This window comes from Bombus affinis, chromosome 3, assembly GCF_024516045.1.
Source record: "Bombus affinis isolate iyBomAffi1 chromosome 3, iyBomAffi1.2, whole genome shotgun sequence".
Lineage (NCBI taxonomy): Eukaryota > Metazoa > Arthropoda > Insecta > Hymenoptera > Apidae > Bombus > Bombus affinis.
Window position 1 is genome coordinate 962964 of NC_066346.1, and position 25056 is coordinate 988019.

The window sequence follows — 25056 nt, forward strand, 5'->3', positions numbered from 1 at the left end:
GAAATATCGTCGAGTTGTATTTTATTCACTTCGCCCTTATTGCTCACAATAACTCATATGTATGCTGTGTTTGCACTACCGTGTAGAGAAGAATAGATATAAGGATGTAAAAACCAAAGCTCCTCAAGATCCGAAAGGCCAAATGAGGCATCGATAAACAAATAAATAGACAAGCTATGGGAATAATTAATAAAATTATTTATTTTAACTAATAACATTTTTAAGTGTTAAAAAATTGTTCATTGTTTATTCTTGCAATAAAATTATCTTTGTAGGGAAATTTTAATATTTTTATATACTACGTATCAAAATAAATCGATTAATTAATATATAACATAATGTGTATTTCGCGAAACGTGGCTTTGCTAGCAATGTGTCGAACTTCGACTTTCATGACAGCTATTCGGATACGTATGACGTTTTGTTTCTTCTTTCGCCGCGAAAAGTATGACAATAGCATAATTAATTTCTAATCAAATTTAATAATTAAATCGAAATTAGATCTCGACAGATTAAATTATATAAAATCTTCAACGATCGAAATTAAAATGTCCTCTCGATTAAAAAATTCAATTTTTCATCGATGTTAGAAAATTTTGAATTCTATGTCTTTTTAATAAATTTCTAGTTAATTTCCTATATCCTGTAAATATTATATATACCTTAATTACGGTGAGTATGATAAGGTCAACGGTGAAGTCAACAGAAACGTTATTTATCCACGACAAAGCAACTTCTGAAAATAATATTAATATACGCAAGCTACTGGATTAAGATGATTATAACTAAGAATGTCAACAACTTCTGATCGATTAGTCGAAACATAACAATCCATTATAATATAAATGGAAATTTGAATAAATCGTTTAATTCGACAATTACAAGAATACGAATACTTTTATTATTGGAAATTACTCAAAAATCGCTCATAATCAAATTTAACGAATGACAAATTGCTTAATTTGACTCAAATAACTCTACCTTATTCAGTGGGGAGCTGTAAATATTTTTACAATTTATACGCGATAAAAATAATAAGCCCAAAGTATAATTTTTATTTTTCACTGTATTTTAAAAACAGCCTATTGAATATACATACATGTATTTACGCATCTCGACAGATATATAAAAATACATATTTCGAAAACACACACGTCGCACCAACTGTGTAACACACGATACACAACAAATATACTTATACCAAGATTCATCATCAAATCATTTCTTTTATGTACAGATTATTTAATATAAATAAAAAATTATCCTTTATTTGTAATGTACAAAATAGTTAAGAGAAACTAGCCTTGATTACTTCAAGGCTCAAAAAACTTGTCATGAAATATTATTCTTGCGTGTGTTGAAGATGTGAATATTACATATTTACATATGTACACGTTTACTGGCGAAAATACTTCGAAATTTGAAAACCACAAGGGAAAAACACACTAAGTCACGCTTTCATTTTAAATTCAATATGCTGTTAACCAAACGCATGTTACCAAACAAATCCATATTTAGCTTGTGGATATTTATACATTTATATGAAAATGATACAATACAAAATAGACAAAATATGCAGAAATATATAATACAAGTAAAGTAAAGATCTAATCATGATATTTAGTGGATAAAACAATTTTCTATTTAATTTCCATTCCTTCGGTTGAATTCATAAAAATATGATTTGCATAAAAATCTGCACTCTACACATATTATATACCTAGAACTATTTACATAGTCAAACTTCGATACCTCGAACTTCTATAACTTAAAAACCTTCATAAAATAGGTAAAAATGGCATCTATAGGTAAAAATTCGAATTAATAGGTATATACGTATCTACATCTTATAATGAAATACCGTAACCTAATCAACCTGCATTCACCATGCTCCTAACCCTCGCACCAACTGCGCACGTCCCGCAAATGCAACCTATATAAGTTAAACTGCTATTCACTTTTCTAAATTCCAAATAGGTAATCGATCTTTGAAAGATGAATTCGTTTTTTTTTTTTTCGAACCTCTACAATTCGAAAAATATTAATCAAAGAATTTTTAAACCGTTTTCGCTCGTTAAATTTCTCTTAAATTTCTCGAAAAATAAAATTCGACATAATCTCCATAGGTCGAAGATTTTAGGTTTTCCCTTGAAATTCGAGTTCTTGAAGTTCGACTGTATTAAAGTACTTTTAGTTACTCTATAAGTGACACTCAAATTATGCATTTATAGGAAATTTGAAAATGCAAAATACAGAGAAATAAAATATTCAAAATATAGTATAATTATAGTATTTAAAAGTCAAAACGAATGTCTACCCAGATTCCATTTTCTAAATCGAATTTGCGAAAGTATGAGTCATGGACATAAGTGTCCGCAATTTAAAAATCACGAAATCAACAAAAATGAATTTGTCATATTTTTCCTATGTGATCTTCGTTTATATCGATAATAAACACATATATAATTTATTCAAGTGTTGCATACTGTACACGTCACTGAATAGTTCTGTAATAACAAAACATGTTACAGCGAACGTTTTACATGAAGTGTCATTGGATACACAAGAGATGTAAAAAGTGTCTTGTGTATAACACTTCAGCTGACAACTTCGTTATTGTATGTCTGTGAAACGATTCGATCATATGATCTGTGCTATGAGATATAGTAGAGACCACAAGTATTGTACTGGCAATGAGATTTAAAGAGAGAACATTGAAAAATTCAGAAATGTATAGAATAAACATAACATACAAGTATACAGAAAGCATATAAGATAAAGTACCTATAATAATATTTAGTGAATGCAATAAATGCCTATATTTAAAATCCACCATAAAAATATGAATTTGTGTAAGAATATGATTGGCCAAGAACTTCCTATGTATCTGCGGATTTCTATTTAGTAATCAAAACGTTCAATTTCAACAATTTCTCCATTCCTGAATAATTTTAATTTTAATTTCATTAGTTAACCAATTCAGGTTAATAAATTCAATGAATAAAAATATAGATTTCTTACCAATACAAATTTAGGTATCATTAATAGTATGCGATAAGTCTCAATTAGTTATTGTATTATTTAGTTAATAGCTATGATCTCTGCTATATATGTGGATTGTACATATGATATATATACATATGTATAATTATGATTGTGAACAGAACAACGCATATAACTCCTGATATTTCACGGATATCATGGCGCAAAATGTAGATATCATCACTTGAACAAACATAAGAATCTATATATCTTCTGTACAGCCTCGTTGACAGTATTATTAATTTACTCCTATAAATAACATAATCCAATGTTACATAAACATTAAATACCTTACATATATGTATGTATACGTATATACATACCTAGATAATACTATTGACATCTCATTGAAAAAGTAGTATGAATAATTAGTGGAACAAACATAGTGTTATGTCTTACACATATTCATCTCTGTGTACTAAAGGAATCATATATGACTGACGAGTATGATTTTGTGTATACTGAATAATTCGCGCTTTTTATCTTATAATTAGCTTATTATTATTTATAGACTCGTTACAGGAATTAGGAATTAGTCGTTTGTTATACTGCAGAATGGTTCTTCAGTTTGTTTTCCAACAAATTAAATTATTATGTTCGATTTACCCGAACATTTCACTTTTAGAAAAGTACAATCAGTCACAAAAGTTCTCACAAGCCCTAATAACAAAGATGTATATTTAATATAGTATCATTTTTAAATCTAATATATTATTAAGATATATTAAATATATTTTGTTTTTATTAATTTAATGAAGTATTTTTATTCCAATAAAATTCTATCATAAATAAGAATGTGACGAAGATGTCTTATTTTAATAAAAACTAATCTTTTTATAAAGCATACCAAGAATTTTGTAACTGATTGTATATCATTTCCATGCTTAATTGTTTTAATGTGTACTTATGTATACTTATTGGTTTCATTTGCTGAATTTTCACATTGATTCCTCTAAATACTAATTGTGCATAATCTATAATCATTTGTAGATACTCCATCCTAATATTCCTGTTACCAGCTATTTTTTTAATTTCGAAAGAAATGTTTATTGATATTGTTTACATCTATACGAAGACTGTATAATTTAATTTCCCTTTCTCAATAGAATAATACACTTCTTTTGTTTTCACTTATAATTCTCTTACAAAATAACTTATAATTATTTTACTAAACTTTTATGGTTTATGTACAGAAATAATTTACAGTTATTTATAGTTAGCACATAGGGAAATTACAAGCATATGTTACTTTTATAAAGATTTGGTAAGTAGATACAATGTTAAAAACATTTCTCTATTATTTGGCCATTTGCATAGATCTGAATTTAAATCATTTTACATTTAATTTTACTTTTCATTGAAGGAAAATATTCTCTCTAAAAAAAAAAGTAAGAGATTTTTTATATTACATAAAGTTAGTTATTTAAAATTTTTCTGAAGAGTTAAATACGTCTAAGAAGATATTTATTATTATAAGTAAAATAACATTTATTTTACTATCTTTCTTTTAGAAAAATATTTTCTGAGGATCAAAGCATGAATGCAGTTTTTCTTTCTTTCTTGTAATAAATTGTAGACTTTAACCATTACCTTGTTCAAACTTCATTTACAGCAAAGAGTATTGAATATATATTTTTATAATTTTTATATTTTTTTAGATAATATATTTTTATAGTTTTGAGTCAAATGATTGTAATGACTGCAGTTTATATTTTGTTTAAAAATTGAAGTTATTTCTGTACAGTATATCAACAACCACTGTTCTATCATTATCACATTATTATTATAATGTTCAATTAAATCAATCATTTTTCAATGTGAGTATGATTTCTTTCTATGAAGAGAGTTTCTTTCAAAGTATTAAAATTGGATATAGATAGACAGAACATTGTTTATTTAAAAAAAAAACTAAACAGATATCCGTCTTGAAATAAAATCTCTATACATCTCAATTTCCTTCAAGATCAATCCTTAATTACAGACTCTTACTTGAGAACTTAATCTCTATACTATTAAAATTTAATATAGTTATTACTTTTAGTGACATATATATTTTTAAGTTTTTAAAATTCTCTATCAAATTGTAGAAACTAGATAAAAACTCAAGCTTTTTCCAGAGATGAACAATCTGTAGTTAAAGATTTCTTTCTCTTCCAACCTATTATTATTATTAAAATATTTGTGACTCTATTTCTCTAAATCACTTGACTGTTCAAATCACTCGATATAACCAATTCTACTTGTTCACTCAAAACTTATCAACATCTCATCTAAAACCAACTGAAACACCTGCACACAATTAACTGCGCATTAAGTACTCCACAAAAACCATCTCCGACATAAAATGAAGCCTATGAACATGATTAAGTCAGGAACATCGTGGATCTCAACATTCCTCCGTCGAGGTGCTGGAGATCTGAGTACTGGCTCCACTAGAGAAGCTACTCCTGCAAGTTTCCACAGCCAGCGCTGTGTCTGGTACTTGGACAAATTGAACCTTCTCCTTGGGCCATCGATTCTTCCCATACATGCAACTGAATATATTATACTTATGATCCATCTCAAAGTGACTGAGATTACTACTGTGTCTCCTCCTCAACACCTTTTTAGCCATTAAGCTTCTATTGTTCTTATAAGATAATTCTCTCCTGAAGCAGAAGAACCTTCTTAACTCTCGTTTCACTCTTTTTGATCTATAGCCGAACAACAGTGGGCTGATATACGCGGCCAAGACCAAGAGGCTGGAGGCCAACATGTCGTATTTATGGGGCAAATGTTGGTCAGTGGATCGAGGTAGATTCTTCATTACCAGTAATATCACGTACGGCGACCAGCAGATCAGACCCATCACGATCACCAGAGCACTTATTCGCGCCGCCCTCGTCTCCTCTCTGTGCCTAAATATAGAACCATTGCTTATCCTGTCCTTTAGAGAGTGTATGTAGCTCGAGGTGCTCCTCACGCTCGAAACACGATGCAGGTTGTCGTTCTTGCTTGGCGCTGGGGTTATCGTCACTATTGGTGTTAGCAAACACGAGGACGATTCTGTAACGCTGCTACCGTTAGTCTTTTCAGTCTTGTTACTATTTTCATATGTGTGAGATAGAGAAGCGTCTTTATTCAAGGATGGTGATAACCTACGATTGGGCCTCGTTTCTGAAAGATTCACTGATAATTCAGAGTCTCCTTGACTCAATATTTGGTTCTCCAACTCGACTTCTACTTGTACCAAATGTTCTTCTTTTCGATCGTTGTTAATATCGTTCTGTTTGACTTCATTATTTTCTTCTTTGATAATTTCAGAGACAGAAACTTGTAGTGATTCTTGGAATAAATTCGAAGAATAGTTACAGAGAGGTGAGAATTTTTTATCGAAGCAGTCAAAACGAGTTTCTTCTTCAGAATCACTGCTCTCGTCAATAAAACTTTTTGAGATCCAATTATTCACCTGTGTGTGCTCTTTTAGATCTCTAGACGATTCTTTCGTCTCTTCGTATCCCGAAGTTTGCAAATCTTGCTTCTGCAAATCCTGACACTTACTCTCCCTAGTATCTTTCTCCATTACTGAATTACAATTGCTTAAATTATCATTAATATAGTTTTCTTCATTTGCAGATTGAGAGACTTCGACTCTCTGTGGGCCAACCGTAAAAACAATTCTAGAAGGCTTTTTATCCTCCGTTTCTTCAGGTGGAGAAGATGCATCCATATCTATAGAAGAAGAAAAGGATCGCCTTCTAGACAACTGACCAGTGGGTTGCATAGTCTCGCTGGTCTCGTCGATCGAAGACAAACTTGATATCTTAGGTAACTTTCTAATATCCTCTATAGTATCCGCCTGAAGACGCTGGATCCTCAAAGGACCATTGTGCTCCTCGGTAAAGCTTGCTGAAGATAATATAGGCCTAGAGCCACTTCTTCTAGCTCTTTCTGAATTTCTATGTGCAGCTACGTAAATAGTGACATAGATCCAGCAGACGGCAATGAATGGGATGAAATAAGCAAATATGGTATAAATAATGGCATAGATAAAGCCATAAGTGATTGTATCGTCTATAAGCGTATCAAAGATCACAGTAGTATTCTCTATGAGATCTATGCTGTCATTGAAACTAATAGTTTCTACTATTTCAGGAATTGCACTAATATTGAGCTCGTTGTTGTTGGTTTTGTTCTCCAATACTGTGAGAGTTGATTCTGTGGAGAAATTTAAGGAATTTTGTTCTTTGGAGATGCAGAAAAGCCAAAGACTTTGAGGATTTGAGTTGAAAAAAGCGAGAAAGCCGAAAACTATGGAGATCATCCAGGTGGAGAGGATTAGAATCCCGCATTTCAGTTTGTCCACACGAGCACGGTAACGTAGAGGATCCATCACGGCAAAGTATTGATCCACAGCGATTAGCAAGACTGAGAAGACCGAAGATGTTGTTACTACTGCCATTGCGCCCTCTGATATTGAACAAATATTCAATACAGATGCAGAGTCGAGTATGGAGGAGTTGGAAGATGTTGAAATAGCGTCCATTATTAGTAGGGGGTTCATGATGGCACAGACCAACAGGTTTGACACGGTTAGGTTCATGACAAACCTGCAAACAGAAACAATGTGTTTCTTGTCACGTAATAATATTGTAATACATCCAATTCTGTTTTTATATGGTTCTTGACGTGATATGGTGTAATTAAGAAATATGTGTTTTTCTTTTTGCATGATTATCTGGAGTCTAATAATATGGTATTACAATATACTATAACATGGTTCTGTTACATTAGTATGATAATAAAATGAAGAATAACCTGTTGGAAATGGTCCGTAGCGACGGACGTACGAGGAATGCCAGTAGAAGTATGAAATTGAGTAAGAAACAGCCAAAAAGGGCGAAACTCCAGACTACTATCGCATGATTATTCCACCATCCCTCTAGATCTCCTAGATCTGAAATCGATCCTTCTCCGACGATGTCTGGCGAATCTCCAACCATTCATGTATAATAAATGTGACGCAATTCTGAAACGATAAGAAAGAAACGAAATTCATAAATGATTTTACAAACGAGTTTCGTAAAGTTTCATTATTCTATGTTATTAATAAATATAGCGGATATTTATGTAAATTCACATTGTTATGAACATGATTAAGAAGATGGAACCTAGGTAATAAAAATTTTTGTTTCGGTCTTTGATTTTTGAAAATTACCCTGTAAATTGTTTATTATTGTAAATGTAATAATATATATTTATCGTTATACATATTTGAAACATAGGAATGATCGAGCACAAGGTACAGTCTACTGGTGCGTTGCATGGATATTTTCACAGAATGCGCATACGGGAAAATCCGTTAAGTCTAAATATACTCTGATGGTAACACTGTGCCGCAATATGTATGTATATTGAGAGATTACGCGCCATAATTTCAAGAAAAATTGCCCTATTTCGCCAGTTCATTCAATTCCAGTTCTTATTCATTGTTCCAGCCGTTCTCCTCGTTCAGCTATCAGTACTCGAGATGCAGTTATTTTCGTTCGAAATACACTGTGACTTCGATCATTTTAAAATGTTTGAATAATCTACCAGACGTTTATGAGAGAAGTTAAACAGACTGTTACCCGTATAGATCAACAGGTTTAATAAAGAAACCAATCGTCCAAACTCGTGCTTGATTTCTGCTTTTGCAGTAAATGCAAACCTTGTTTATGTTTTGGAAACTCCACCGAATATCTACAGTGACTCACGCATGTATTCAAACACCTACCATAGATTATTTACTAGACATATATATATGTAGAATTCGCTGTAGCGGTACCGACGGTTTTTTGCGAATATCTCAGAAACTAAGGTCGAGCGCTGGTTACACGTATAAGAAAAAGTTGTCTAAGATGTTAATTTCTACAACGTATTAAAAAATTATCGAAATCGGTCAGGTGGACGAGATACCGATAGTTACCATAAATATCTGTTAGGTCGATAGAACTCTTTATTTACTCGTGCGATACTTTATAAATGTTTTTCGAAACACCACAAATTATCTACAACGCGCTAAAATATATTATGCGTAATCTTTATCTATGGTATTTATCATTCGGTGTTCTGATCTCGCGTTAAGTTTCTCTTAATCTCTGACACTCGGAAATTCGACACGTGGTGATTCATAGATATCTTGTTACACGCTTGAAAATGAGAATTTTAATGGCAAAAAGCGCTGCGCTTTTTGCGATTCCTTTGTCTGGAACTAAGAAGCGTGAACTTTCATTGTCTATGGTTGATGGTTAGACACGTCATTATGAGAAAGAAATTTTATATAAATATAAGCAATTCGAACAAAGGCGCGATAAAAATAAAAGATATAACGTAACGAACAGACGCGATCAAATTAAATTACCGAGAAAAATTAATGTTTCCGTTAATTCTTCGTAACGCTAATTATTTCATTAGCTAGCTACAAACTTGACTGTATTTAGTTTTTTATTATTCAAAATATTCCATTTTCAATGAAAACCAATAATTATATCGTTGCGTCGTAAATCTACAAATACACCTATAAACAAAAAATACAACGTATACACACGTATACATAGTATATAGAAGTTTCACAATTTTCGGAGAATGAATTAAGATCTTGGGGGTAAATTACGCGGTAATTCATTAGTAAATTATATTGAACGATAAGTTTAAGTAAAATTCTGTATCATTTATAGAGTTTTTTCTAGGATATATGATATGTAATTACCATATGATGTAAATCTTGCATTATTTATCGTCATAGCAATTATACGATCATTCGATAAAGTTAAAAAGCGGTAATTAAAGATACCAGAAATGTAGATGTCCATGTGAAAAGGTATAATTAATAATAATAGCAACAATAATAACTGTAACTCTAAGTTGAATATAATGAATAAAAAGTAACTTGAACGAAGTTAGATTATTGAAATTTAAGATCTATCTTTTCCGTGATAGAGATTAATAATAAAATTCAAGGAAATTAAAAATTACAGAATCAAGTAATTCGATGATGCTAAGGTGTTATGGTCTCCAATGATACCGGTTTTAAGATAAGAATATATGGATTATCGTGGATTATTTTATTTATCGTGGAACCGTACATCCCAATATACGTCTCGAACGACGTCTCAACTACGTCGGACAAATTATGGTAAAAGTTACTTTGAAATCTATCTTTTATACACCGGTTAGCCTCGAAAAAGTTAAACTGAGGCGAGATCGAGGTATAAAAAAAAAGGTCGAAAACTGCAACAGAACAGGGATCATATTTATTTCTAGAAAAAAACATGGATGTTCACCTATCGACAGCAAGTTGTGAGAATGAATCGCTGCTCGTGACGCAGATGCAGGGTGACTTTAGTATTTTGCTCGCAAAATGCATTAACATATCGGCAAACAGCTTGCTCGAAATGCAACAAACAAAAGAAAGGTTAAAACGTCTTATGTTTTGGCAGTAAAAATAAATATACACGGTTGAAGCAACGTCTATATCGCTTGACGTCATAGGCAAGGTTTTTTAACACATTTTAAAATATGTAATTGGCTTGCTAGTTTTCTCGTTGCTATTACGCGCTTATTGCAATTCCCTCTCGTTAACTGCGAGATTTACAGAGAAGCGAGTCTTAATAGAGAAATAGTTACGTGTGTAAGTCCGACTAAATATATTTCGAAAAATTTGACTTCCGTAATATAAGGTAACACACTTTGAAATTTTTACGTTAATTGTAAACTAAATTAAGTTGAATTTGGTATAAGGTCTATTTCTGTAATACGGAATTTAAAAATCCATTGGATGAATACGTATAGAATTATGAAAAAATGTATAGAATTTTATACAAATTTTGATGAAGATAAAATTCAAACGAAAAGTTGTTGCTACGATTGAGAATCGAAGATCGTCTTGCAAAAATCTTTGATAAATTTAACAAAACAATAAAATTAAAAAACCGCTGTAACAATTTGTGTTCTAAAAAAAAAACATCTTTCTTTGAATAACAAATCCTAGAAATTAGTCAGCTTTTAATTTTTTACGCTCAAGGATTGAAAAATTGCATTGCAAAAATACGAGGCCACTGCGAAACAATTTTTTTATTTTTGCAACTTGTACGAGTTACTTGGTTGAAATAAAACTACTTTTCCCATCAAAAACAAAAAAAAACACGTGCAAAAGATGCCACACTTTTTAAATTGTCATTAAAAATACATATGGATGGTTCATTTCCTGAGAAATCATAATTTCCCGTATTTATCAACTTTCAACTACAATTACAAGATAGTAATTAAATATAAAAAATATGCAGGAACGGAATTTAATTATGGTTCGAAGCGGAAACCACGATTTCTCTAGAGAAATAGACTATGGAAACTTTTTCCGATAAGAAGTAAACTCGCGACATCCTTCTCTCCTTTGCAACGGTAATTTTATTGTAAAAATTATTTTGAAAGCTGCAGGACCAAAATATTCGCCCCTACTACCGATAGTGTCGCATCGTTTTGCATAATTTATGAGAGATTTCTTTCGATTTTTCAAATTCACCTAGATAATAAATAAATATTTTCAATTTTCAAAAATTTGATTTTCGCTCAATTACAATTATCGATTATTAAAAGAAGATTAAAAATACCATGTTATTAGTAATACCAAATCAAATACGCTTCTTACAAAAATTCAGTTATCAACTTCGTTCGGTTATTTAAAAAAAAAAAAAAAAAAGAAATTGGTTTATTAAAAAAAAAAAAGGGAGAAACCAAAAGTTGCTCAATTTGTCAGGGAAAATATGCTGGAACGCGTAACGGAAGATTATTTTTCGCTGCTTCCGACGCGACGTTCCAAACATCATAACTCAACGATGAGTAGTTACGGGTTATTTGCATGTTGCGAGATACCTAAGATCAAAGATCTCGAAAAATGAATAACTTCCACTAACGATATTTCGCTCTTTCTTTACGGTCTACCACCAGTCATTTGTTCATTTTCCTACACCTTTCCATCATCTTGTGACGTACGTATGTATTACGGACACAGTCCGCAAGGTATCTACGTATACAGAGTCGGCGTTACATACCGTTGCCTGGCAAAGTCCAAAGAAATGCTGGAATAGCGAACATGCCAACATGCTACAATATCAAACAGTAGGGGTACAGCGAGCGGCGTCTTTGATCGTACTCGATGCCTTGTCCCTTTAAATTGGTCGTACGAACAAACGGGATGTTTGAATTGGTTAAATTCGATATCTTCTATTCGCCTTAACCCCTAATAATTAGCGATGTGTTTGCGTTATTCTCTGTAATGGCCGGACGCTTACGATTACGTACAGTCTCCTTACCCTTAGTATTGAATCCCCGCATAGTTTTACGAATGATTGGATCATAGTCTTATTACCGTAAACCGATGCAGTTCGTGGGTGCGTTCCTCTTGAACGAGCGTTTTCAAAGCATCGAAAAAGCGGGAAAGCGCGACAGACCGCGTTTCGTCGTCAGCGGGATTTTCAATTCGCATCGTCGTTACGTACGAAACTACAACGATACTAGTTATTTAAACAGGAAAGCGTGAAGCTAGGTGACCTTCTACAAGTACATTCCATCGTTTTATATGGCTTCGATACGTAAATAGATATTACCTTCTAGCCGACCCTCGTATATAATTATGAGAAGTATATGGTCTTATCCAATAATAAGTTTGATCGGAGATTAGTTTTATTAATAGACGGAATAATGAATATATTCTAATTGCATGACTGTCGCGAAACGTATCTTAGTTTCTGTTCGATGTTTGTCACTGTAAAATGTTTCTTACGTTATTGCGTATTTCCTTAAGAAGCGTTTCGTTTCTATTCTTATTTTTCAAATTATGTCATCGCGAGGCCGATAGCAATTTCCTCGTCGCGTTAGACAGGATGCTACGGTATATGCTGAACTTGCTTCTATCGCTGTATAGCGGTAGCGAGATTGACCAGAGGAAATTATCGTCGCACGAAGCAATTTCGTATCGCACACGCGATTCACGTGCAGCGTTCTTTGGCTCGCGTGACAGACCGTTGAAAACGGTCGTCAACGACGTTTAACGTTTAGTGTGACATCTGCTTCGAATCCGCGTTGCTCGTTGTTGCGCATGCGCATCGATCTACGCTACGAGTTTCAAACGCTTCTTAAAGCTTCGTTCAAAATGGTCAAGTTATCTGAATTCAAGCGATTTAAGGCCCGATGCGAACGAGCGATTTTTATCCGCGCTATATCGCTGCGATTATAATATATCTATCCTCGGTGTTCTTAAATTGGGAAAACAAACGAAGACACATAGCTGTGGCGATATCGCGCAGGCAAAAATCGCTCACCTGTATGGGGTACTAAATTTCATTGTCATTCATTTTACTCGAATATTACGTAAAATTGTATTAACGAAAATGATAGTTTTTCAAGTTTCTACTCTCACTAATTAAATCACTAGATTTGTGTAATAAGTAGGCTGTGGATATTTTTGCAAATTTTTATTTTCATCAACACGACCAAAGAGATGGAACCAATATAGAAATGCGGATCATCCACTAAATAAAATAACGCGAGTGTTATATTTCGAATATTTTATATATATTCTTGAGATTATTTCTTATATATTTTCAAATTTTCTACGAATGCAAAATCTGTCATCTTACTTGGTTTAAAATATGCTTTTTGAGCTTTCAAACGAAACCAAGGTTTCTTCGACTGTTACGTTACACGTTACGTTATTTTCAATTTTCCACTGATCGATATCCTACCGACCTAAACCAGCTTAGTTAATCGGCCAAGTTTCAAGCAACTTAGTAAATTGAGTCGACCGACTGATTACTCAATTTTTCAGTAACGAACTCGACCGTGTGAAATAACGATATAACGACAGTGTGAAACATACGTACTGAATATTTTAACGATTGGTCATCTTTATAACATTCACGTAAAAACATCCCTTGTCGATCGTGCCACGATCACCGATACACTTTGCATTTTGTTATTCACTCGCATACACAATCTCTTTCCTTTTTACTTTCTATCGGATAGCCTTTCAAAATTAGGTTACTCAAATTTAAATGGCTCGAACTCGAGTATCTTGACTAATGTGAACGAAGCTTAACCTCGACTCTCTGCTGCAGCTTTTCAGCTATATTTAGAGGTACGGTTGTAGCTTTTGCTCGGCAGCGGTAATAAAAGCGATCGTGACGGGTGATTTACCGGCGCTAATCTTACAGCTTATGCGCACGCGTCTCAAACGAACAAGCACTCGCAAATTTTATGGAACCGTGGCACCTCTTCTTTCGTTATAAAACGAATTCTCAAATGAATTTTACCGATGCGAAGTCACGTATTTCGTGCGGCCGTGAATAACGAGTTTCGAAATATTTATAGTCTCCAGATATGTAGCCTGGTTTTATGATATTTAAGGTATGAAGAAATTGCCCGTGAAGCTTTTCAAATTCACGAGTCTAATTATATTAGATACGGACATCGTGCGTGCTTATTAGCGATCAATGAGTAGATAACGGACGTTCGTTTAAGGCAATTCAAGAATATCTGACTAACGATCGTTTGAGAATTACAAATATGCAATATATGTTGGTGGATCAGATTTAAAGATTAATTATTTGTCGCTTGCGGTGAAAATTTGCAGCGATTAGATCTTTGTTGAAAGATTCATCGTTGTCTCTTAACGTGTATAGAACCGCAGAATTTTTGGTACTTGATTTTATCGTATATTTCTTTCAGTTACTTCATTCGCGTAATAAATATAAATATCGGACGATACTGGCAAATACTTATTTAGAAATTAATAATCGCATAGAACTCTTTTTATTCGATCAATCATACGTGTTCGACTCTACAAGATCTCAAGTATGACAAATAAACGAAAAAAAAGGTATATGGAATGCGATAAGAAGATAATTAAGCGTAGAATAGAAAGATAATTAAAAGATTAATTTAAATTCATTACAGTCTATGATATTCTTCGATGCAGATGAAGTTTGCGAGTATGCAGAGATTTAAAGACACGTGTGCTCTTAAGCGTGACTTGCAGATAGTCTCGAGATTACTTTATGGCTACACGTGTGAACTAAGGACCAATAAAAATAAACAAGGAACTATGTTTCTTCTTAGACTTTGTTGAAAGAATCGTTCAGTCATAAATATTTATATTTATCGTAGTAAAATTTGGAATTTAATGTCAAATTGATTTATGATTGCGAGTGTATAGATAAGGAAATATTTACTCGTAAATTGAACTATTAACTGTATTACAAAAGGTTTTATGCCCTATATAGAGACAAGATAGGATATATAAATTGAAAGATAGAAATAATAACAACTTAGAATTAAGAGATAATTACAAAAAGAAACAGCCAAGACCAAAGTCGGTATTTCGTAATTTTTACATGCATTCTCACATAGCTTTTAAATTTGACCAAAATAATCACGATAGTCGGGTTAAAGTGCTGATGAAATTTTTAAATGTTTCGTATAATACGCAGAATATATGGGCATAAAAAGTTTCTGTAGCAAGTGGTCAAATACATTAGCGAGCCAGTGTCGGTATTGCGTGAATTTTATCATCATAAATCATATCTCTTTCCTGGTTATAAGAAAAAAAAACGTGTTAATAGTCTTGACGATCTTTGCATAATTCGAATTCTTTCTTTTAATTAAGATTATGAAAGTTACCGATAGATTGTAGTATGTATACCTGTTGCATCTGTTTAACAATCGCAAATATTAACTTGTGTACTTTGAAATTCCTTCGAATGACTGGACACAATGGCAAAGAGTCTTAAATTATCCCGAGACAAAAAGATGAAAATCATAATATTCAATCGGACATTCGTCGAAGATCCAAATCAAACAGACTAATTTTTCATTGTTTATTTCTTACAATTTATTCTCTTCCTCCTCCTTTAACCCGATTAAGTTCTATTTTACGCAAAAAATGTTGCTATTTTGTTTAATAGTTGTTCATTTAATCACTTTGTTCAATTATTATTATACAATAAAATAAATCCAACTAACTAAAAGTAAAAGGCTAAGGGAGATACTATTAGAAAATGTAATGGAACGTCAGAATTAATACAGAATAGGTGAATATACGTATATGGTCCCAGTTCGATACATCCACTATGTTTGAATACATACTTATAAGAATGTTGGAAACCACGTTATATATTTTTAAAACTTACATAATCTCTATCGTTACAACTTTTGCATTTCTTGTTCTATCAAAGACTAAAGTCTAGATTATTAAACAAGATTTGCTGACTTCCATTTCATTATATAACGTCTCATATCTCTTTTTTTCTACTTGTCTACCTTATCTCACATTGAAATTATTCGAACATATGACAAAATATTCTTTACTATGTAATCCTTTGTAAGACACTAATACTAAAATTCATTGACATTAAGCGTTTAGATAGCTGATTGCATTATAGTTTGAGCTACAAGAATTGCAAATTAAGAAACGAAAAGAATATTTCAGTCGTGTTATTTACAAATTTAAATCAAATTTCACGACATACGTAAGATGATACGTAGTAATAGTTCGGTTTGTTACTGTATATACGTGGAAGTTATCCTAACCTATCGGACAAATATCGCGTGTAATACATAAATAAAAAATAAGTAAATAGGTAGATAAATATATAGGTAAATAAATACGATAGAAATCTTGAATGCTGTGAATACATTTAAAAAGCATCTATCTGTCATTAAATAAAGAAAAATGGCGGTTTAATTGATAGACTAAACTCCGGTCTACGCTTTAGTCGCTAAAGGGATCTCAAGGTGAACTTTATATTATTAAAACGGGATACTGTAGTATATTTCCGTGCCCTTTCTGTTTTAAGTATCCTGCAGTGATCACAAAAGTAAGAAAGGTCGGGAACACATAATGAAATGAGGTTAGAAAAATATCACGTTGCCTCTAACCGTTCTCCGTAACAGATTTTCTCAGTTTTGACCTTCGACTGTGATACTGTAACATCAAGTTTATGCTCTGATAGTTCCAAAAGTATCTTTCATTGGATACACTACTACTGTTTTTTAATCGCGTTACAGTTAACTTCGGTTCCCACGAAATACATAGGAGTGCGAAATGGCAATTGCACAACGATACGCTACAAGATTATCTTGTTTTGGTATACGTTTGCGACAGGAAATGATCTTGTAGCAGAGGTCGTTAAGCGCGGCTTAATGTCAATCGAAACACTAAAATGGGGCATAATATCTTGCTCGAAAGAATGATATTAACGTTGGAATCGACGTTTCTTAATATTGGCATACATTTCGCTTTTAATATTTGTGACTATATCTAATATTCAATAATTATCTGTGATAGTCAACTAGGTAATATTTAATAACATATGCATACTTCGTATTTACGATATTTGTATACTTTTTATTTGTTTCTTATATTATTCCTTATGTCTTATATTTATTCTGATAATTTTTCCATTCACAAAATTAATATTAATATTGGGAGTTATTTTTCTTAACGTCTTTTTTTCTCATTCGCAAGGAGAAGATAGAGAAGGTCGAAAGTTCTGTAAAAGCGGAACTACTAGGAACCACGTAGCCAACTTAGGCAAAAAAAGAAAGTAGTCAAGAATAATTTTAAGATAAAGATGTGGTTGTATGAATTATAGGCTTGACCTATATGGATGGAAGGAACAAGAAGTGCTGCAAATAGTAAAAGTAAAATATATAAATCGCTTGATACACAGGGATTTGACAGATGGGCATCTAATTACATAAGGTGATCCGTTCGGTGAATGAACGTCTGCCAGTGAATGAACGTTACTCATATCGTACGAAAAATTAACACCTATCGTGCTCTCTTCTCTTTGAAATTTACACAGTGCATAGTGTCCAGAGGAAACCCACAGATGTTTCGCAAAAGCGTCCTCCATTTACCATCTGTACCGCACTGCGTTCCATTTGTTTAATTGTAGTCCTGGTGGCGTGCCACAAGTCGAAGGTAAAGCCTAGCCTACGCTGGATTCGACAGGGACAGTTCGCTTGGCGACAGTCACGTTTTTATAAAGATAGATTACAACGATCCGTGTATTTCGTCTCCAACATATCCTCGACTCATCAACACACAGGTATACCCGAGTACTTGGCACAGTCCTAGTGGACAAACGACATTGTTTACAGGCAGTTTTGTGGACTATCGGCGAACGATGTATATAGACGATATACGAGTGTACATCAGATATGTAAGCGTTGTCGCTTTACGCCTACAATTTATATTTTGAGGTGATTTTAGTGGTCCTACGATAAATTTGTTCTTATAATTACACCGTTTAGATCGAAAGATACTGTATAAATAACGGATTTTCAAGAATTTGCCGATTTTGTTAGGTTAGATTTCCATGCGTCGAATGGGGTTAGGTTGGGGTTAGGTTACACAACAATGTAAGAGAAGGATCGTTGAATAAAATTTAATTTTGGAAAATGGGTCGAGACGCGGCAAAAAGATTGAGAACGTCGTTTTTTTAGAAACTATCGTCCTGCTTGAAGAACTTAAAAATTAACGCAACTTGCGCGTACTTCGAGATTATGTTAGGTTAGCGAGCAAGTATCGTGAAAATTATTTATCGTGGATGAGATTGTAAAAAACATTTGCATCGTTTAAAAAACAGGCGTCGTATGGAAGAAGCAGAAGATTATTTTCCATCGAGAGGAGTGATTTATGATGATAATATTTGGTGTGTACCTCCTGTGTTTAAGCTTATGCGTTATTTAGTGAAATAAAAGCATGTTTTACCAACAATGTTCGAAAATATTCGATCGAATATTCTTAGTATGCTGTTTTAAACGAAAGTATAAAAATAGCAAAAATGTCGGTGTACAGTAATAAGTTTTACATATTATCCTGTTTTACATATAAAATGATATTTGTAGCATATTCTTCCTACTTTGACTCTTCAATAGGATAGGACAACAAAATTTTCAAAATTTTCAAAAAGTACAGATACATGAATATAAATGTACATTATACAAATTACCCATTTATTTTAAAGCTTAAAAATCGTCAAAAATATTATCCTGTAGTGTAATTTGCAAATAATTCATAACAGGATTTACTATGTAATTTCATATTCGGTACAAATAAATATCGATATATTGATAATTATTAAATACAAAATAAATACAAATATTTAAAGTCAATAATTTGAGAATTTTATTACAAGATTGCATTGCATAAATAATTATATAAAAATATATGAATGAAATTTATCTGCAGCAGACAGTGATATACATAAATCTAGATAATTTCGGGGGAAAAAAGTTCGAGATAATAAAAATCAAGAATTTTAGATATTTTTTTATTTCTTTCTTTCATTCATTTATTGTAATCGTTCATATGGTATGATAAGTTCATATAATATGATAAGTGTGTTATGCGAATAGTTCATTTTTTTTTCTTAAGAAAATTTTCTTATCTCGAGTTAGAGTCAACTTCCTTATCATACCTAACCCATCATTCATGCAGAATCATAATTACACAATTTCAATGATATACCATCGTCAGCGGAAATGTCTAAATATTTTCTCTTGGTTAGAACATAAGTTATTATCAACGTACAATGATTAATGGTGAACATAAACCACCATCTTCCAAACGATCCATATTTGAAGTAATCAATTTAATCATTGCACTTGAAAACTATAAAAAAAAAGGCATCGCGATCATTCTCATTTTTCATTCTTTTTTGAGAATAATTGAAAAATTGCCAAAATTACTTTTCTGTCTTCTTCTCGAAATTAAAATTCGAAATTGCACCAAAAATTATCTATTAACTTCTCAAACGTCACTTTCCTACCTTTTTATGCCATTTTCTGACGAGAAGGATACAAAAGAAAAGAAAAACGAACCGCTAATAAATTACGAGTAGCAAATGTTTCCCGCATCTTTCGTACGCCCACAAAAGCAACCATAAATCTTCTCAGATTATCTTATATGTTGGACGAACTAATCACTGACGTAGACACGATGCTCAACAAATTGTAGCACGCTGCTTAAAGCACAACTAAGTCGGCTTATTGTTATAATCTGAAATAGAGATTTGGAATTGAATTTAAATTCACAGTGCTTCGAACTGCAAGAAATCTTCTTCCAAATCGCGTATCGTAGAAAATAAACCGAAATGAAACTTTTCATAGTGCAACTAGTTGAATTTAATTCTAATTGAATTTTCAAGTATTATATATCGCTCGAAGTAAAAGTTTGCAAGTCTTAAGCTTATGCTACCTCAAAGTAGGTACTATAAGAAATACATGCACGTATTTTTAAATCCTATATCAAAGACGCGACAATTTTCCATCGAAAAGGAAAACAGAAATCAAACTTTTCTTAATACAATTACATAGTTGGATTTACCATTTAAATATTTCTCTATTCGTGATATTTACTAGATATTCGTTCTCCATTTTATATCTGTTCGAATTCGGGCAATTTTATGTCAATTAACTCGATCTGTACGGGTGAAAGCTTGAAGCTTAAGAAAATGTAAATCCTTTATTTGAATTGACCTTTAAAAATTTCTTAAAATTTTCCAGCAATATTTGCGTAAAAACCTGGTTCGCTCATACGCACAAGACACAGGATATTTATAAATGGAACAGGTTATAGTAGGTACTTCTTTGAATATAAATAGAAAAGTAGAGGGAAGTATTGTGTACTTTGGTAAACTTCCATTTTTTTTTGCCAAGTTATTCTTGTGGTTTTTGTATTTTCTATACAACGATTGCTTCTCTAAAAGATTGGATTTTTCGTAAAACTATTATACACGTATTTTTCTCGATGATTAATTTATACAAGGAATTAAATAATTTGAGAAAAAATAGCAAATATACCAAGTAAAATAGTATTTAACATACACTATATTATCGTATTATTATTCACTTTAATAGTATTTGGCCCGTTTTCAATACATTCAAAGCGTTATATTTTACGCAAAGTAATAATTTTTGTGAATAAAGATACATATACGGTAGATTAATTACTCGCTTTTGTTGTAAAAAGTATATTTAAAAAAAAGGGTATCACAACAGAATAACAGCGTCTTGTTCGTTGGAACATTTTGAATTGTAATTTCTCATAACAAAAACTTCTATATTGATTTGTAATTGTCTATAGCAATGTAACAAAATTGTTTAACCGAATTGCTCGATATCTGAAATTTATTCGCCATCAAATTTATCATTCGTTTGGACACTTACGACTTCTGCAGCAAACTCAACAAAGCGTGCGGATATTTATGAGTACTATAAAATTATTCAAGTAAGTACGATGAATAATCGTGGAATATTAAAACGAATGGTCGACCGAGGAAAATTTAATGATATTTTAAATGACAAAAAATAAGGAAAATTTATACCATCGTATTATGAACATACCTATTTAAAGAAACGTAATCTAAGTAGAAAATTGCTTTACTTAGCAAACATCATAGAGAGTACTATACTCTCGATCCTTTATACACAAAATTAAAAATCCAGTTATAAAAAATACAAATACAATTGCGTGCAAATACTTTTTGTAGCCACTGTAACTATATCTAGACTTAATATACACCAAAGATTACGAAACATTAGTTCGAACGGTTATTTTTCATCGCCACCGATGGAACACGTGCAAATCGTTACAGCTAAAATTACACCGTATGATAAGTCGTGAAAATTGCACGTCACGTGCATCACTCGATGCATAATGGAATTTTTGCATATATTATATCTTCGTATTCGAATATTAACGAGTATACATTAGCTCTTGTAATTATTATTCGAAAGATTTTTAAAGTCGATAAATGCCGTATGAATAATACAGATCGATGATACATACAATAGCAAATGGCGATGAGGGTGAGAGTAGGCATAAAGGAAGGTATTTAAAAATCATCAAATTATTCTCAAGTAAATTTCATCGAGCACGTATTTTGCAATTTTTTCCACGAATGAACGTATCTCTCTTTACCAGGTAGTCTAAAGGAAACTAAATGGCAGATCGTAACAATTCGAAAATGGACAGAATAGCAGCTTAACGTCATAACACGCGGCAATTGGAACACCGATTTAGTAGTAATTCAATACTACCTTTGTTCAAAAAACGAGCCACAGTCGAGTCTCTTCTTTCGCAAAAAGATTCTTCTAGACATTCTACTCGACGTAGAAGTTTCTTTAACGACTCTGTAAGAACGACTTTCTCGTAATTAATGAAAAAGTTGTGTAGCGACTTGCTACGGAGATTACGTGTTAGAATTTCCAAATTTGAAGATCGAGATCTCCACTTCGGTAAGGTTAGACTCTCTAAAAATCGAATCACGCGTAGATAATATACCGAGCGAGGCACCGTTAAAATTCCAAAAGATTTCAAACACAATTTACGCTACAAATATCTTAGAGACCTCTAGAAAACTACTACTGGCCAACGATGGAAAAGAGGGCGCTGCGCGTTAGGTATACGATGACGTTCGAATAACAGAACCTAACGAAATAAAATCAAGGGAAAAAATTACGAATTATATAAATCCAGTAAGCTATAAAAAAAAAGAAGAATAAAGAAGGAGAAAAAGTAGATTAAACGAATTGTTGTTAAATGTAAATCTTCCTAGAATTTAGAGATTAAAATACTTAAAATGCAAGTCGGTCCTGCGAATGATTTACTGCGCTATTACCCGATGAGCGCAAAGTATCCTCGAGTATACTGAAATCTTATCTGAGTTTCAAGTTTTCGTACCACAGGCATATTGTATTATACTAAAATACCGCTGCCTGGCACGAAACCAAAATTTTAATCAATTGCCATGTTTGAAACACTAACGTAAACAAAATAATATTTAACTTCTTTCTTACATGACATTTAGTTTAAAACAATTTGCAAAGTTTCTTTATGAAACTAAATATTTGCAGAACGCTATTTCCATGTACAATGTGTTCGTTTCGATTATAAAAAAAAAAAAAAAAGAAAAAAAAAAGGAACAGCTCGTACGATATGAAAAATTTAAACAAATTGTTCTTACATGAGTCGTCTCCTTGCGCAGGAAGATATTATACGATTTAAATAATATTTTCGCGTATGAAAGAGTTGGGTAGATTCCACGACTTTTCTAAAGGGGAGATTATATCCTTCCATTTCTATACGCAAGCAAAAATGCTGCCTTTTTGTGTCGTTCTATACTTTTATGCGGCAAATTTCACAAAATTAAGATCAGAATATCTTTTGGATTAGTCACCGAATGTATAAAATTAAAGATAAAGTAATTTTTTAATTAGTCACCGAGTTTACAAGATTAAAGTTGAAGTGTCTCTTCTTTTAAACTAATCGTCAAATTTTCAAAATCCAAATAGAAAGAGAATAGATCGCGCGTATGTAAATACACACGAGCGTGAAAATTTGTAAAAGAATGGCCATGAGTCGTCGTTCTGAAGCAACTAATATTGTTTTGACATAATTGTTTATATCAGCGAAAGTATGCAACCGAGATATTAACGACTGCAAGACGGAGGAAACATCGAGTATATAATAAGTTTCGCGAAGACGGGTTCAACCAAGCGTCATTTCGTGGAAGGTCAGTATCCGCCATTGTTCTATCAATTTTCTTCTCTTCTATTTTTGTATCCTTTGTACCATATTTTTTTACTTTGGATTTTTTTTTTTAGTTTACTAATTAATTCGGTTTACTAATTTGATTTATAAAAAGTTCATTGGAGTATTTTGTTCGTTGTTGAATTTTTCGAAGCAACTGCTACTGACAAATAAATTATTTATTAAAAAAAATATAATAAGGGTTAGACATTAAATTAGATATGAAATAAAATTAACGGTTTATAGAAAAATTGGTTATTCGAGTTTCCAAACGTATTTCGACAAATAAAAGATGTCTTCGTCATACTAAAGCCAATTTACAGGATAACGTCATTATCCTTGTTGCTCGTATAAGGCAACCTATCTTCCTTGAATTCGAAAAGTATAAAATATACGATAATTTCGTCTTTCACGGAGTTAATTGATTCGCGAATGATAAGCAAAAACACGTAAAACAATATTGATAAATATTTTCCCGTATCCAACCATGGTCGTACAAACGTCTTCGGTCCTAATTAACGATCCTATCAAATCCGTTCTCAAGAACAAACTGCAACAAAGTATTTCTCGTGACGTCGATCCAGTAAAATTCGTAAAATCGTCAAGGATATTGCGTTCGCACCGATCGCGTTATGCACAAGAAACAATCGAGCAGATAAGAGAAGCACGCGAATCGAGAAGACAACCTTCGGGAAGAACTTTTCCATCGGACAACTAAAATGGCAAAGAAAGAAATCGCTTCCTTGGAAATTTATATTCCTCCGATTTCTCATTTTCAATGATACATAATACCGATACGATACGATACGATACGATACGATACGATAAGATGCTGTGGATTTTATTAAGAAAAGACAAAGGAGAACGATACGAAACCAAAATATACAAGGTGTCTCGGCAATAAATTACGATGCAACCGACAAGAGAACGATCGAGACGACAAAAATGAATCGAAAATGCGCGACAAAATTTATTCATACCGAGAAAATCGGATTTGAAAAATTTGGACAAAGAGCGGGGGTATCGACAGCAACTTACTTTATATGTGAAAATACGTCGAAAATGTAAAATAAAATGTTTATTCTCGCATAAAGTTGCGATATATATATACACGCACGATGTTATAAATGTTTCTTTGATGATTTTGCGAAAAGGCCTGATTTGCCGAAGCCCTTAAACTTTCAGAAAAAAAAAAAAATACCTTCGGTTCTTAAAAGTTGATATACGTACCAATGTACGTACCTACTATACGGAGAAGGCAATACCAAGTCCCAGCGTGGACGATAAATGGTAAATATCATTCCAAAATCGATAAATTTCTAGAAATAGAGACACTGGCCCTGACGCTTTTAAAACTTTACGTGCCAGTTACCTAACGAATATGCAAAGTACGAACG

At 32.4% G+C, this 25056-nt stretch overlaps 1 protein-coding gene and 1 long non-coding RNA gene across 2 annotated transcripts in view; one reads left to right on the forward strand and one right to left on the reverse strand.

The window, feature by feature from the left end:
• Positions 1-5220: 5220 nt before the first annotated feature.
• Positions 5221-25056, reverse strand: part of LOC126914958 (uncharacterized) — a 33935-nt gene continuing 14099 nt past the window's right edge. Inside the window, exons 2-3 of the mRNA XM_050719269.1 lie at positions 7840-8050; positions 5221-7631 (exon numbers count right to left, since the gene is read on the reverse strand). Of these exons, the coding sequence (XP_050575226.1) occupies positions 5429-7631; positions 7840-8024 (2388 nt within the window). The 5' untranslated portion in view covers positions 8025-8050 and the 3' untranslated portion in view covers positions 5221-5428. The remainder of the gene's footprint in view (positions 7632-7839; positions 8051-25056) is intronic.
• LOC126914962 (uncharacterized) lies at positions 8046-8694 on the forward strand. The gene is made up of 3 exons (XR_007709975.1): positions 8046-8196; positions 8307-8426; positions 8520-8694. It is a non-coding gene; the product is annotated as an uncharacterized LOC126914962 (long non-coding RNA).